The following is a 14,868-nucleotide window of genomic DNA, read 5'->3' as shown; positions in this document are numbered from 1 at the left end:
TGTTAGGGAAATATTTAGCAATGTAATAAAGTAATTACTTTTTAAATAAGTTACGTTACATGTTGTGTTGGCTGACAATTTGTTAGCTACGCTATCCTTACGAAACGCATAGCATTACAGTAGTATGTGCCTGTATGTTAGCTAGTTACCTAATGTTCTGAATTTACAATCTGACAACGCTCTGGATTTACGAATGCCCAGAGTACACTCTGTTACTGCAGATTGAATTTACGAACACACCCGAAACCATACATTTTTTTTGCTAGTCATTTGTTGTGTTAACAAGCTAGCAAGAGGTTGCATAGCAACAGCATCAATTTCCGGTAGACAGGAGCAGCTCTAGTATGCTCAACTGAAACGATACAGTTTGTTTACAGTATACTAAAATTAACTAATAGTATATAGTATGTAGTATATACTCATTAAGTATGTAGTATACAGTATGTTAGTATGGGTATTCGAAACACAGTCTATGTTGGTATGCAGCTTTATTAATTCAATGATATATATCATTTTTTATATAAATTTTTTCATCCAAGGGATCCAACAATATGATATCCTTGGTAAAAATCTAAATGTAATGCTAGAATGCCAGCTAGCTACAGTATGAACTGTGGAATTAATTAAAATCATCATATGCAACGTATGTAATTTGACATTGCCCGAAGTCGTCCAAGTGACGAGTTCACGTACTAATTTTACGTAATACTGGAGCTCCGCTTTCCTGGCGGAGAAGATGGCGGCTCCGGGACCGGGGGAGTATTTTAGCGTCGGGAGCCATATCTCTTGTCTTACCTGCTTGGGCCAGCGTCTACAGGGAGAAGTGGTGGCCTTCGACTACCAGTCCAAGATGTTGACTTTGAGTATCCTTTCTCCATTTTAGGATGCCATTGAATCATTGGCCTGTGTGCCTTCGGCGAGGGCCTGTCTGTAACCAACATATGTCAAATAGTTATCCGCGCAGGCGTAATTGTAGCTAGGCGAAATGCTTAGCTAGCTGTGTCCGACGTGAAATATTTTGATACAATTCATTACTTTTGTATTACATTTTGTTAATGTTGCTGGAGTTTTGCTCTGATCGCGTAGTTGTTGCTTACATGTGTTGTGAGCCAACGTAGAATTGCTGATCCTCGACTAGGATCACTATTTGGCAGAACCCATTATGGCATCATGGCAGACTCATTAACAGTATACAGTAATTGTTATTGGCTAGCGTGACAGTCTTGCTTACTAACTGACCAGCGCAGGTGGTTTTGACATGCGATATACTGTCATTCTTATTGCCACCTAACTGATTGCAATGGTAGGTAAGTGACAATTAATTTCATTTCCTCAACGCTAACTAGCGACGTTAATTTGCTGTTAGTTAGCAGCTATCGTTAGCTTGCGTTTAGATAGCCAGCAAATTATAATTTATGGTACCATTTGACGCTGTTAAGAATATCAAGCATAAAGACAGTCTTAGTTATCAATCGGATTAACTAGCACGGCATGATTGACTTGTCAAAGTCAGTGGATGACCCAAGGGTACCTAGTTAACGTTAGTTAGCCTAGCTAGTTAGCTAGATACGGTAGTATGATGAAACATGCCGGTTCTGTCACTGTACAGTAAAGCTAGCTAGCTAAAAGCGAATCTTATTGGTCAACTATATGGCTCTTCAATAAACCTTGGCCCAAGTAACTAGCTGAAAAAGCAATGGATTTCTCTCGTCAATCCACACTTTTGAGGGTGGGCGTAGGACCACCATATGCATGTGCTCCAATGACTGGTTGTCAGTAGCCCTTGATCATGACTCTCAGTTCCATTACATTACACTTAATGTTGGATGAAAGCGTCTCCTGTAGTAGTGGGTGGGGGTTGTTAAAATCTAACGCTCGGTCTGAACATTAAGATGCATAGCTTGCAGTGCAGTTTTGTATTTCTAGCGCGCATTTTCCGTACTTGAGGCACATGTGCTTCGCTTTTCAACTAGCTCAAATCTTGGTAGTTGGAGTGTGTGTATTCGTTTGTATGCAACGGTAAAGCAACGTACGAGTAGAAAATATTGAGCTCATGCGGTGCTGACCTGTTGCACCCTCTACAACCACTGTGGTTATTATTTGACCCTGCTGGTCATCTATGAACGTTTGAACATCTTGAATAACAATCTTGCCTTAATGCCATGTACTCTTATCTCCACCAGGCACAGCCAGATGAGGACTGGCCACCCCTCAGAGACGGGTTACTCTCTAGGTTTCTTCCTATGTTCCTGCCTTGCTAGGGTGTTTTTCCTAGCCACCGTGGTTCTACATCTACATTGTTTGGGGTTTTATGCTGGGTGTCTGTATAAGCAATGTGTGACATCTGCTGATGTGAAAAGGGCTTTATAAATACATTTGATTTGGTACACAGAACACACCACTGCCTAGTACTGCACCCCCAAAGCACTGCGCCATTGACAATGAATGACTTCCGCTGGAACAGTTTGATGCATCCGGTGGACATGAGGCGTAATGACCTTAACTTTAATATCAGAGAGAAATCATTTGAAAAATACAGGTTAAATTGATACTCACCTTGGTCGTGCCGAAGTGTAATGGAAGTGTAGTTTAGTCTGATGGAGGCTCCATATCTTTAACTGCTACAGTGTAGTTTGGTCGGATGGAGGCTCCATAGCTGTATGGATCTGTAACTGCTGCAGTATAGTTTAGTCGGATGGAGGCTCCATAGCTGTATGGATCTGTAACTGCTACAGTAAGTGTGTCTTCATTTGAAGGATTCTTTCTCGCTGATAAAAGACAAGGGCCATATGTTTAGAAAGCCATTTCGCAAGCAATGATTATTGATGTTTCTAAACGTTAAAGATGCACTATGCAGAAATCATTCCACCATTTCCTGGTTGCGCAAATCGTAGTAGTGCCTCTAATTTTCGTTGGTGACATAACAAGCAAGTATAGTGTAGAGTTGTTGTACCATCTAAACCGCTGTGAAAAATATTTTCCATAACCAAACATTTTGTATTTTCAGCCATTTGAAGCTGGTGTTCCAAACCAAAAGTAAAAGAACAAAACTTAAGAACGTGCAGCATAGAAATGGTGCACATAGAACATATCTACCACTTCTTAGACTTGCTTTCAATGAGTGACAGATCTTTAACTTATGTTTCTATGTGAATTTGTTCTGGTTGCCTAAAAAGTTACATATTGCAACTTTAAAACACAGCTTCGGGATTGTAGTTCACATAAGTCGTGGCCGAAGCTAATGGCTGAACTGTAGGGAGAAGGCAGAATGCTGCCTACAGTTTGAGCGCTAGGTTGTCACATGCATGTGACTATTGCCATTTTAACTGTATTTTTTCTTCTCGTTATACTAGTCCACTGAGACTGAAGATGTTGTTTAGCACTCACAGAGCTTCTCAATTTAATTGTAGATTAAATTGTCAATGAATGGCAGTGGCAGACAGTAAAGACCCCACCAGGAACAAAGCATGCAAACATGTAACCACAGTTGCAATTCTTTCTGTGTTGTGGTTAAAGCCATAACTGTAGTTGGATGTTTTGTAGATGAATAAATCACATTTTATTAGTCACATGCGCCGAATACAACAGGTGTAGATCTTACAGTGAAATGCTTACTTACAAGCCCCTAACCGACATTGCAGTTTAAAAAAATAGAGATAAAAGTAACAAGTAATTAAAGAGGACCAGTAAAAATAACAATATATACAGGGGGGGTACCGGTACAGAGTCAATGTGCGGGGGCACTGGTTAGTTGAGGTAGTATGTAGGTAGAGTTATTAAAGTGACTATGCATAGATGACAACAGACAGTGGTGTGGGGGGTGCAATGCGAATAGTCTGGGTAGCCATTTGACTAGATGTTCAGGAGTCTTATGGCTTGGGGGTAGAAGCTGTTTAGAAGCCTCTTAGACCTAGACTTGGCTCTCTGGTACTGCTTGCTGTGTGGTAGCAGAGAACAGTCTATGACTAGGATGGCTGGAGTCTTTGACAATTTTTAGGGCCTTCCTCTGACACTGCCTGGTATAGAGAGCTTGGCCCCAATGATGTACTGGGCCGTTCTGTAGTGCCTTGCGGTCGGAGGCGTAGCAGTTGCCATGCCAGTCAGGATGCTCTCGATGGTGCAGCTGTAGAACCGTTTGAGGATCTGAGGACCCATGCAAAATCTTTTCAGTCTCCTGAGGGGGAGTAAGTTCTGTTGTGCACGCTTCACGGTGTGCTTGGACCATGTTAGTTTGTTGGTGATGTGGACACCAAGGAACTTGAAGTTCTCAACCTGCTCCACTGCAGCCCGTCGATGAGAATGGGGGCGTGTTCAGTCCTCTTTTTCCTGTAGTCCACAATCATCTCCTTTGTCTTGAACACATTGAGGGAGAGGTTGTTGTCCTGGCACTACAACAGTTCCTTTTGTCCAGGTGGGAAAGGGCAGTGTGGAGTGCAATCGAGACTGCATCATCTGTGGATCTGTTGGGGTGGTATGCAAATTGGAGTTGGTGTAGGGTTTCTGGGATGATGGTGTTGATGTGAGCCATGACTAGCCTTTCAAAGCACTTCATGGCTACAGATGTGAGTGCTTCGGTTCGGTAGTCATGTAGGCAGGTTACCTTAGTGTTTTTGGGCACAGAGGCTATAGTGATCTGCTTAAAACGTGTTGGTATTACACACTCGGACAGGGAGAGGTTGAAAATATCAGTTTAGGCACTTGTTATTTGGTCAGCGCATGCTCGCAGTACACGTCCTGGTAATCCGTCTGGCCCTGCGGCCTTGTGAATGTTGACCTGTTTAACTTCTCTGGGATATGTGGGACGCTAACGTCCCACTTGGCCAAAAGCCAGTAAATATGCAGAGTGCCAAATTCAAATAAATTACTATAAAAATCAATCTTTCATGAAATCACACATGAAGGACACCAAATTAAAGCTACACTTGTTGTGAATCCAGCCAACATGTCTGATTTCAAAAAGGATTTACGGCGAAAGCACACAACGATTATGTTAGGTCAGTTAGGTCAGTACATAGCCACAGAAAAACACAGCCATTTTCCCAGCAAAAGATAGGAGTCACAAAAAGCAGAAATAGAGATAAAATTAATCACTAACCTTTGATCTTCATCAGATGACACTCAAAGGACATCATGTTACACAATACATGTATGTTTTGTTCGATAATGTGCATATTTATATCCACAAATCCCAGTTTACATTGGCGCCATGTTCAGAAATGCCTCCAAAATATCCGGAGAAATTGCAGAGAGCCACATCAAATAACAGAAATACTCATCATAAACTTTGATGAAAGATACATGTTTTACATAGAATTAAAGATACACTTGTTCTTAATGCAACCGCTGTGTCAGATTTCAAAAAAACTTTACGGAAAAAGCAAACCATGCAATAATCTGAGACGGCGCTCAGATATAAACAACATTTCTCCGCCATTTTGGAGTCAACAGAAATACGAAATTACATCATAAATATTCACTTACCTTTGATGAGCTTCATCAGACTGCACTCCCAGGAGTGTTGTTTTGTTTGATAATGTCCAGTATTTATGTCCAAGTAGCTACTTCTGTTAGCACGTATAGTACACATATCCAAACACTCGCGCAGATCCAGGCGAACGTCGGACGAAAACTTCAAAACGTTATATTACAGGTCGAATAAACTTGTCAAACTAAGTAGAGAATCAATCTTTAGGATGTTGTTATCATAAATATTCAATAACGTTCCAACCAGAAAATTCCTTTGTGTCTATAGAAGTAATGGAACGCAAGTCGATATCATGAGGAATGTGCGTGACCAGGAACTGGCACTCTGCCAGACCACTGACTCAAACACCTCCCATCCGGCCCCACATCACAGTAGAAGCTTCATTCAACGTTCTACAGACTGTTGACATCTAGTGGAAGGCGTAGGAAGTGGAAACAGATCCATATCCCACTGGGATTTCAATAGGCGATGAGTTGAAAATTGACCAGCCTCAGAATTCTCACTTCCTGTCTGGATTTTTTCTCAGGTTTTTGCCTGCCATATGAGTTCTGTTATACTCACAGACATCATTCAAACAGTTTTAGAAACTTCAAAATGTTTTATATCTAATAGTAATATCAATATGCATATATTAGCATCTGGGACAGAGTAGGAGGCAGTTCACTCTGGGCACGCTATTCATCCAAAGTGAAAATGCTGCCCCCTATCCTAGAGAAGTTAAAGGTCTTACTCACATCGGCTGCGGAGAGCGTGATCACACAGTCTTCCGGTACAGCTGGTGCTCTCATGCATGTTTCTGTGTTATTTGCATAGAATTAGTTTAGCTCGTGTCACTGGGCAGCCCTCGGCTGTGCTTCCCTTTGTAGTCTGTAATGGTTTGCAGGCCCTGCCACATCCGACTAACGTGAATAGCATGCATGTTTTGTTCAGATGGCATGATTGAAGTGGAATGTCCATCTTACCAGGTATCCTGGTAGTTTTTGACAAGCTATTCCAGAGGTGATAGATGTGACTCCCATCACGGCCAGTTGTGATACAGCCTGGAATCGAACCAGGATCTGTAGTGACGCCTCTAGCACTGAGATGCAGTGCCTTAGACCGCTGCGCAACTCGGGAGCCCATTCATGTCCCTCTACTTTCTCTAGGATGCTTCCTGTCATTCATTGCTGTGCTATAACCTGGGAATGTTCTCTTGTGGCTGCAATAGGTGGCAGCATTTCCCTTGGTTGTCATTCTAGCTGACTATGACAGTACTGCTACGGCCTACCCCAAGACTTCCTCAGCCTCTAACCACAGCTGCTGGCGGGGAGCCATGCGCCTGGCAAGACTTCCTCAGTCTCTATCTAACCACAGCTGCTGGCGGAGTGCCATGTGACTTCCTCAGTCTACTACTCTATTACGTTGATCTACAGCTGTCTGAGATTTCACATTTTTGATGTGGAGAATGGACCCTAATATTGACGATGGATGGGGAGAATAGACCCTAATATTGACGATAGATGGGGGAAATAGACCCTAATATTGATGGGGAGAATAGACCCTAATATTGGTGGTGAGAATGGACACTAATATTGACGATAGATGGGGAAAATAGACCCTAATATTGGTGGGGAGAATAGACCCTAATATTGACGATAGATGGGGAAAATAGACCCTAATATTGACGATAGATGGGGAAATAGACCCTCATATTGACGATAGATGGGGAAAATAGACCCTCATAATGATTGACTCATTCTAACCCTGTTGATGGTGGTGATATATTTGCTCAGTCAAATACCTGTAGAGGAGTAGAAGGCACTCAACCAACGTGAGATGAGGTGCAAGCAAAAAAAATCATAAAGGCATTTGGAAGGAATAGGCTTTGCTCTCACGTGAGAAACACGCCTGCCAAATGCTCAGTCAAATGGCTGGATTATTGTGCAGCATGACAGATATGCAGTCTGGACTGTTGGTAAAATGGGGTGTTTTTGTATAGACCTAAAGTGAATCCTCCATATTTATCCACAGGTCTTGAGATTCTTTGAATGTCACTGATGCTCTAGCCATGTGCTAGGATGCTTCTTTTCTACTGTTACTGATGCTACTATGCATTGTGTGATGCTGCTGCGGCTACTATGCATTGTGTGATGCTGCTGCTGCTACTATGCATTGTTTGATGCTGCTGCTACTATGCATTGTGTGATACTGCTGCTGCTGCTACTATGCATTGTTTGCTGCTGCTGCTGCTGCTACTATGCATTGTGTGATACTGCTGCTGCTATGCATTGTGTGATACTGCTACTGCTGCTACTATGCATTGTGTGATACTGCTGCTACTATGCATTGTGTGATACTGCTGCTACTATGCATTGTGTGATACTGCTACTGCTGCTACTATGCATTGTGTGATACTGCTGCTACTATGCATTGTGTGATACTGCTGCTACTATGCATTGTGTGATACTGCTGCTACTATGCATTGTGTGATACTGCTGCTGATGCTACTATGCATTGTGTGCTGCTGCTACTACTGCTACTATGCATTGTGTGATACTGCTGCTGCTGCTACTATGCATTGTGTGATACTGCTGCTGCTGCTACTATGCATTGTGTGATACTGCTACTGCTGCTACTATGCATTGTGTGATACTGCTGCTGCTATGCATTGTGTGATACTGCTGCTACTATGCATTGTGTGATACTGCTGCTACTATGCATTGTGTGATACTGCTGCTACTATGCATTGTGTGATACTGCTGCTACTATGCATTGTGTGATGCTGCTGCTGCTACTATGCATTGTGTGATGCTGCTGCTGCTACTATGCATTGTGTGATGCTGCTGCTGCTACTATGCATTGTGTGATGCTGCTGCTGCTACTATGCATTGCGTGATGCTGCTGCTGCTACTATGCATTGCGTGATGCTGCTGCTGCTGCTACTATGCATTGCGTGATACTGCTACTGCTGCTACTATGCATTGTGTGATACTGCTGCTGCTATGCATTGTGTGATACTGCTGCTACTATGCATTGTGTGATACTGCTGCTACTATGCATTGTGTGATACTGCTGCTACTATGCATTGTGTGATACTGCTGCTACTATGCATTGTGTGATACTGCTGCTACTATGCATTGTGTGATACTGCTGCTACTATGCATTGTGTGATGCTGCTGCTGCTACTATGCATTGTGTGATGCTGCTGCTGCTACTATGCATTGTGTGATGCTGCTGCTGCTACTATGCATTGTGTGATGCTGCTGATGCTACTATGCATTGCGTGATGCTGCTGATGCTACTATGCATTGCGTGATGCTGCTGATGCTACTATGCATTGCGTGATGCTGCTGATGCTACTATGCATTGTGTGATGCTGCTGCTGCTACTACTATGCATTGTGTGATGCTGCTGCTGCTGCTACTACTATGCATTGTGTGATGCTGATGCTACTATGCATTGTGTGCTGCTGCTACTACTGCTACTATGCATTGTGTGATACTGCTGCTGATGCTACTATGCATTGTGTGATACTGCTGCTGATGCTACTATGCATTGTGTGCTGCTGCTACTACTGCTACTATGCATTGTGTGATACTGCTGCTGATGCTACTATGCATTGTGTGCTGCTGCTACTACTGCTACTACTATTGTTATGAGAATTTCGTTATCAATGTTCATAAACTTCAGTTAGTCTACTCAGTTAGCAACCCAGAGTTTCTGGTTTAAATGGTGGTGATCCACTGACATGTTAGAAAAACAATGTGTGTAAATACCCTCACATTGCCATGATGACAAGATGCTACCTGTCTGTGCCTGGCACTTCCGCCCCTAGCGAGAGGGTGTTCTCCACGGCAGGGGACATAGTGACTGCAAAGAGGTCTACCCTCTCCCCAGACTATGTAGACATCCTCATCTTTTTGAAAAATAATTTGAAGTTAAGCTCAGGTCTGCTTTGCTTTCTTTACTTGTTTTTGATGATGTGGACAAGGGCTATTGTTTCATTCACTATTGTTCAAAGGAAGAAGGTATCATGCCTCATACTGCACTTTAATTTAACAATTGAGTATTGAATATTTTATTTAAATATTTGATTTAAACATTGAAAAGTTTGTTTCTTTAAGTGTTCTTTTAAGTCATAAATGGAAAGCAAAGTTATATTTGTTTCCACTTTTTTTTTTTTTCTGATCCGAAAAATGATCCGATCTGTGACTCAAAACCGGGATCCGAACCGCAAGTTTTTAAAATTTGTTCCACTACTACTACGCATTGTGTACAGCTACTGCTACTACTATGCATTGTGTACAGCTACTACTATGCATTGTGTACAGCTACTACTATGCATTGTGTACAGCTACTACTATGCATTGTGTGGCACTGCTGCTACTACTCAGCTTGTTTACCTTGACTTGAGTTCCTCCCAGAATGTGATCCCTCCAGCAGAAAGCCAACTCTCCACGACGTCATCCTGATCAATTTAGCCTATGTTTCTGAAGTGGATATAATAAATGACCGCACTGAAACTCCTCCTCTAGCATCACTGAATGTTAGCAAGGTAAGCCCTCATCTGCTGTCATACTGTAGGTCCCCCAAATTCAGCCAGTTCCACTGCTTTTTTTCTTTCTGCCCCTCTAATCAGGGACTGGTTTAGACCTGGGTCACCATGTGTGTGAAATTAATTATCAGGTGTAGTCCTGACCTCGGCGGGTAAGATTTGAATACCCCTGCTGTAGATGCTGCTTGGCTTTTGTGTATCCTAGCCTAGGCTTTTTTACGGGATTCTTTGTTCTTATGATTAGACTATTTGTATGGAAAACAAAATCTGTTACATTTTTTTGTACATCTTATGAACAGGCCAGGTCCAGTGTTAGGTTACTTGCAATGAGATGACTTGAGTTCCATTTGTCACCTGTCTCAAATAATCACCCATCTGAGCCAGTCATTGTTAAATTTTCCTTGTCAACTTTCTCATCCCATTTTTCTGATCAAGGCTATCAATTGTGTTTTCAATTGTAAGCGAAAGTTGCGTCTTGCGCCTATTCCCTTCAAATGCATTTATATACTGAACAAAAATGTATCCGCAACAATTTCAAAGATGGCGAGTGCGCAGATGAGCTTCCCTGAGACAGTTTGTGCAGAAACAGAAATCCTTCGGTTGTCCACAGTTTCATCAGCTGTCTGGGTGGCTGGTCTCAGATGAGACCAGCTTCTTCACCTGCAGGTGAAGAAGCCGGATGTGGAGGTTCTGGGCTGGCATGGTACATGTGGTTATGAGGCTGGTTGGACGTACTGCCAAATTCTCTAAAACGACATTGCAGTTTGTGCACAAAATTTGAGAGATACACTTTTTGTGAATATGGAACATTTCTGGGATCTTTTTTCACCTCATGAAACATGGGACCAATACTTTGCGGTTATATTTTTGTTCCGTGTAGGTTTTGATTGCACCTCGACTCAAGTTGGTTGACTGCCTTCTTCTCCAAATCCCCTCCTAACTTTCTCCTCCCTGCCATCTTTCTCCCAGCTTGCCAATCGAGCACGGTCAGAGAAGGAAGACAAGCTGTCCCAAGCATATGCAATCAGTGCTGGGGTTTCTGTGGAGGGCCAGCATCTATTCCAGACTATTCACAAAACGTAAGTGCCTTTTTCAATTCAATAATATTAATTCCAGAGGGGCAGAGTGTCGGTGGGCAGCATTGTCTACTGGTTATAATATATCTGACACGGGCAGGCGATTCTTTATGGACCCCAGGCCGCCACTGGGCCTACTGAATATCCTTTCCAGTTATAATGGCTAGGTTTAGAGGCAGGTGATTTGAATACATCCCATGTTAGGTCAACGTTAATGAAAACATTGAAAGTCTTGACCTGATTTTGGCTCTTAATCTTTGTTTAAATTAATAACGACAATCCCAGCTCCGACACCTCCGTTTTTCCACACGGCCAACGCGGTGCGACTGATGATCAACTGCTGTGCACACAAACTAAGTGATAGCATGTCGGGCGGCAAGATTCTCTGGGAGAATTGGATAAAGGCATTCACATATACCTTACAGTACTAAGTTGTCCCGCATCTCCCCAATGTCTGTATCCCTATCTACCTTTACAGATAATAGGCTTAGATAATCTAATGGTACATACTCTTATAAATTGTTGTCAAGTTTTAGCTTCATAAATAAATATTTAATTGAGATTTCATGCTTTATTTCAACATATTAGATTTAAAACGCATTTTAGTGGTTTAAATAGACCTGACTCCTCAGCTCAAGGACTGTTTGACCCGTTAAATGATTTAATGATGTGTACTATGTTCTGCAGCATCAAAGACTGTAAATGGCAGGAGAAGAACATAATGGTGATGGACGACGTTGTAATCTCGCCGCCATACCAGGCTGACAACTGCAAAGGCAAAGAGGGAAGTGCTTTAAGTCATGTACGCAAAATAGTGAGTATCGCTTACCTACTACACCTACATCTGTCTACCTACTACTACATCTGTCTACCTACTACTACAACTTTTAGGTCTGTCCACCTACCTACTGCGGTTAGGTCTGTCCACCGTTGAAGTCGGAAGTTTACATACACCTTAGCCAAATACATTTAAATTCAGTTTTTCACAATACCTGACATTTTAATCCTAGTAAAAATTCTCTGTCTTAGGTCAGTTAGGATCACCACTTTTATTTTAAGAATGTGAAATGTCAGAATAGTAGTAGAGAGAATGATTTATTTCAGCTTTTATTTCTTTCATCACATTCCCAGTGGGTCAGAAGTTTACATACACTTAATTAGTATTTGGTAGCATTGCCTTTAAATTGTGTAACTTGGGTCAAACGTTTCGGTAAGCCTTCTACAATCGTCCCACAATAAGTTGGGTGAATTTTCTCCCATTCCTCCTGACAGAGCTGGTGTAACTGAGTCGGGTTTGTAGGCCTCCTTGCTCACACACGCTTTTTCAGTTCTGCCCACACATTTTCTATGCGATTGAGGTCAAGGATTTGTTATGGCCACTCCAATACCTTGACTTTGTTGTCCTTAAGCCATTTTGCCACAACTTTGTAAGTATGTTTGGGGTCATTGTCCATTTGGAAGACCTATTTGCGACCAAGCTTAAACTTCCTGACTGATGTCTTGATGTTGCTTCAATATATCCACATTTCCCTCTCTCATGATGCCATCTATTTTGTGAAGTGCACCAGTCCCCCCCTGCAGCAAAGCACCCCCATAACATGATGCTGCCACCCCCGTGCTTCACGGTTGGGATGGTGTTCTTCGGCGTGCAAGCCTCCCCCTTTTTCCTCCAAACATAATGATGGTTATTATGGCCAAACAGTTCTATTTTTGTTTCGTCAGACAAGAGGACATTTCTCCAAAAAGTACAATCTTTGTCCCCATGTGCACTAGCAAACCGTAGTCTCGCTTTTTTTATGGCGGTTTTGGAGCAGTGGCTTCTTCCTTGCTGAGCGGCCTTTCAGGTTATGTCAATATAGGACTCGTTTTACTGTGGATATAGATACTTTTGTACCCATTTCCACCAGAATCTTCACAAGGTCCTTTGCTGTTGTTCTGGGATTGATTTTCTCTTTTCGTACCAAAGGGCGTTCATCTCTAGGAGACAGGACGCGTCTCCTTCCTGGGCGGTATGACGGTTGCGTGTTCCCGTGGTGTTTATACTTGCGTACTATTGTTTGTACAGTTTGAAGGTGGCACCTTCAGGCATTTGGAAATTTCTCCCGAGGATGAACCAGACTTGTGGAGGTCTTGGCTGAGTTCTTTTGATTTTCCCATGATGTCAAGCAAAGAGGCACTGAGTTTGAAGGTAGGCCTTGAAATACATCCACAGGTACACCTCCAATTGGCTCAAATGATGTCAATTAGCCTTTCAGAATGACATAATTTTCTGGATTTTCCCAAGCTGTTTAAAGGCACTGTCAACTTAGTGTATGTAAACTTCTGACCCACTGGAATTGTGACACACTGAATTATAAGTGAAATAATCTGTCTGTAAACAATTGTTGGAAAAATTACTTGTCATGCACAAAGTAGATGTCCTAACCGACTTGCCAAAACTATAGTTTGTTAACAAGAGATTTGTGGAGTGGTTGAAAAACGAGTTTTAATGACTCCAACCTAAGTGTATGTAAACTTCCGACTTCAACTGTACCTACTGCAGTTAGGTCTGTCCACCTATCTACTGCGCTTAGGTCTGTCCACCTACCTACTGCGCTTAGGTCTGTCCACCTACCTACTGCGCTTAGGTCTGTCCACCTACCTACTGCGCTTAGGCCTGTCTACCTTACTACTACTACTACTACTACTGTTAGGTATGTCAGCCTAATTACTACTATGGTTATATGTCAACCTACCTAACTACTACTACTATTGTTATAGCGGTCAACCAACCTACCAATTGTTATAGCTGTCAATGCATTGCCTTTGCTGTGTAACAATTATACAATTAACATGTCGTTTGCACTTTTTCTTAACTTTTGTTATGGTAACGATCATACATCTCAAGTTGTCTTCCCTTGTCCTTCCTCTGCAGGTTGAGAAACATTTTAGAGACTTGGAAAGTCAGAAGCAACGTTCACAAGCACAGCAAACACAGAAGGACTCCACTTTATCATCTTGAGTCAGCGCAGGGCAGTGTGGGTCGGGCCAGCCAGGGAATGCAACACTGCGGCGGGCTGGTGGACGGCACGGCGGGGAGTCTGTCTGGACTGCCGGACGAGGTTGGCATTCCTAGAGACCAGGAAGATCCAGCGCTGAAGAGCACTGGGTCCAGAAGATCAAAAAAACAGTAACGAAAAAGACACACAAAAAAAAGAGGAAAGAGTTAATCTTAAATTAGACTTTATAAAGATAATTTAAAACATCAACCATGAAGCAACCATATAGTTAAAGGAAACTAACTTCATCTCACTCATCCCTCCCATCAATCCATCATCTTCCTCTTGTCCCCAATGGCTTTTCTCCTTTCTTTTCCATAAATTTCATTTATTCAAAAAGAGAAAAATAGAGCAGTCAAAGGCTTGTTAGCTTTATTTCTGTCAGTTTCCTTTTTTTGCTATATCCATGTTATACAAGTGTCTGTTTTTCTGTGTTTTAAACAAAACGTGACTTGAAATGCCACACTTTAAAAAGACATTTTCTAAAATAAAAGTAACACATTCTGACTGTAATACAGTAATTTCAATAGCTTTTTGCGAGGCAAAGAACACAAACCTTTGAAAGAGTCAGATGGCACATTATTGATATCCTGTTAGGTATTTTCATTGTACAATGAATTGTGGTATATGGAACATTGTCTCTGCAAAAGAATGGTCAGTCAATAGTGCAGTAGGCCTAGCCTCATTAAACTGCTGACCACTGCATTCATGTTTCTGTTCACATGAAGTGAAACC

General features: G+C 42.1%; 1 protein-coding gene across 1 annotated transcript; it reads left to right on the top strand.

The window, feature by feature from the left end:
- Window positions 1-664: 664 nt before the first annotated feature.
- Window positions 665-14,646, top strand: LOC139571497 (protein LSM12 homolog A-like). The gene is made up of 5 exons (XM_071394424.1): window positions 665-863; window positions 9,889-10,019; window positions 10,989-11,098; window positions 11,783-11,909; window positions 14,010-14,646. The coding sequence occupies exons 1-5, from the start codon at window positions 737-739 to the stop codon at window positions 14,094-14,096; spliced, it is 582 nt and encodes a 193-aa protein (XP_071250525.1). The 5' UTR covers window positions 665-736; the 3' UTR covers window positions 14,097-14,646.
- The last annotated feature ends 222 nt before the right edge of the window (window positions 14,647-14,868 follow it).

The sequence above is a fragment of the Salvelinus alpinus genome, chromosome 3, assembly GCF_045679555.1.
Source record: "Salvelinus alpinus chromosome 3, SLU_Salpinus.1, whole genome shotgun sequence".
NCBI classification, from domain to species: Eukaryota; Metazoa; Chordata; class Actinopteri; order Salmoniformes; family Salmonidae; genus Salvelinus; species Salvelinus alpinus.
The sequence above is the reverse complement of the archived record's forward strand: the minus strand, read 5'-3'. Positions and strand labels throughout refer to the sequence as shown.

Excerpts from the sequence above, each read along its gene's own strand:
- LOC139571497 (XM_071394424.1), top strand. The coding sequence starts at position 737 with ATGGCGGCTCCGGGACCGGGGGAGTATTTTAGCGTCGGGAGCCATATC. Across the intron at positions 10,020-10,988 it reads CATCACTGAATGTTAGCAAG|CTTGCCAATCGAGCACGGTC; the intron begins GTAAGCCCTCAT and ends TCTTTCTCCCAG. Across the intron at positions 11,910-14,009 it reads TAAGTCATGTACGCAAAATA|GTTGAGAAACATTTTAGAGA; the intron begins GTGAGTATCGCT and ends CTTCCTCTGCAG.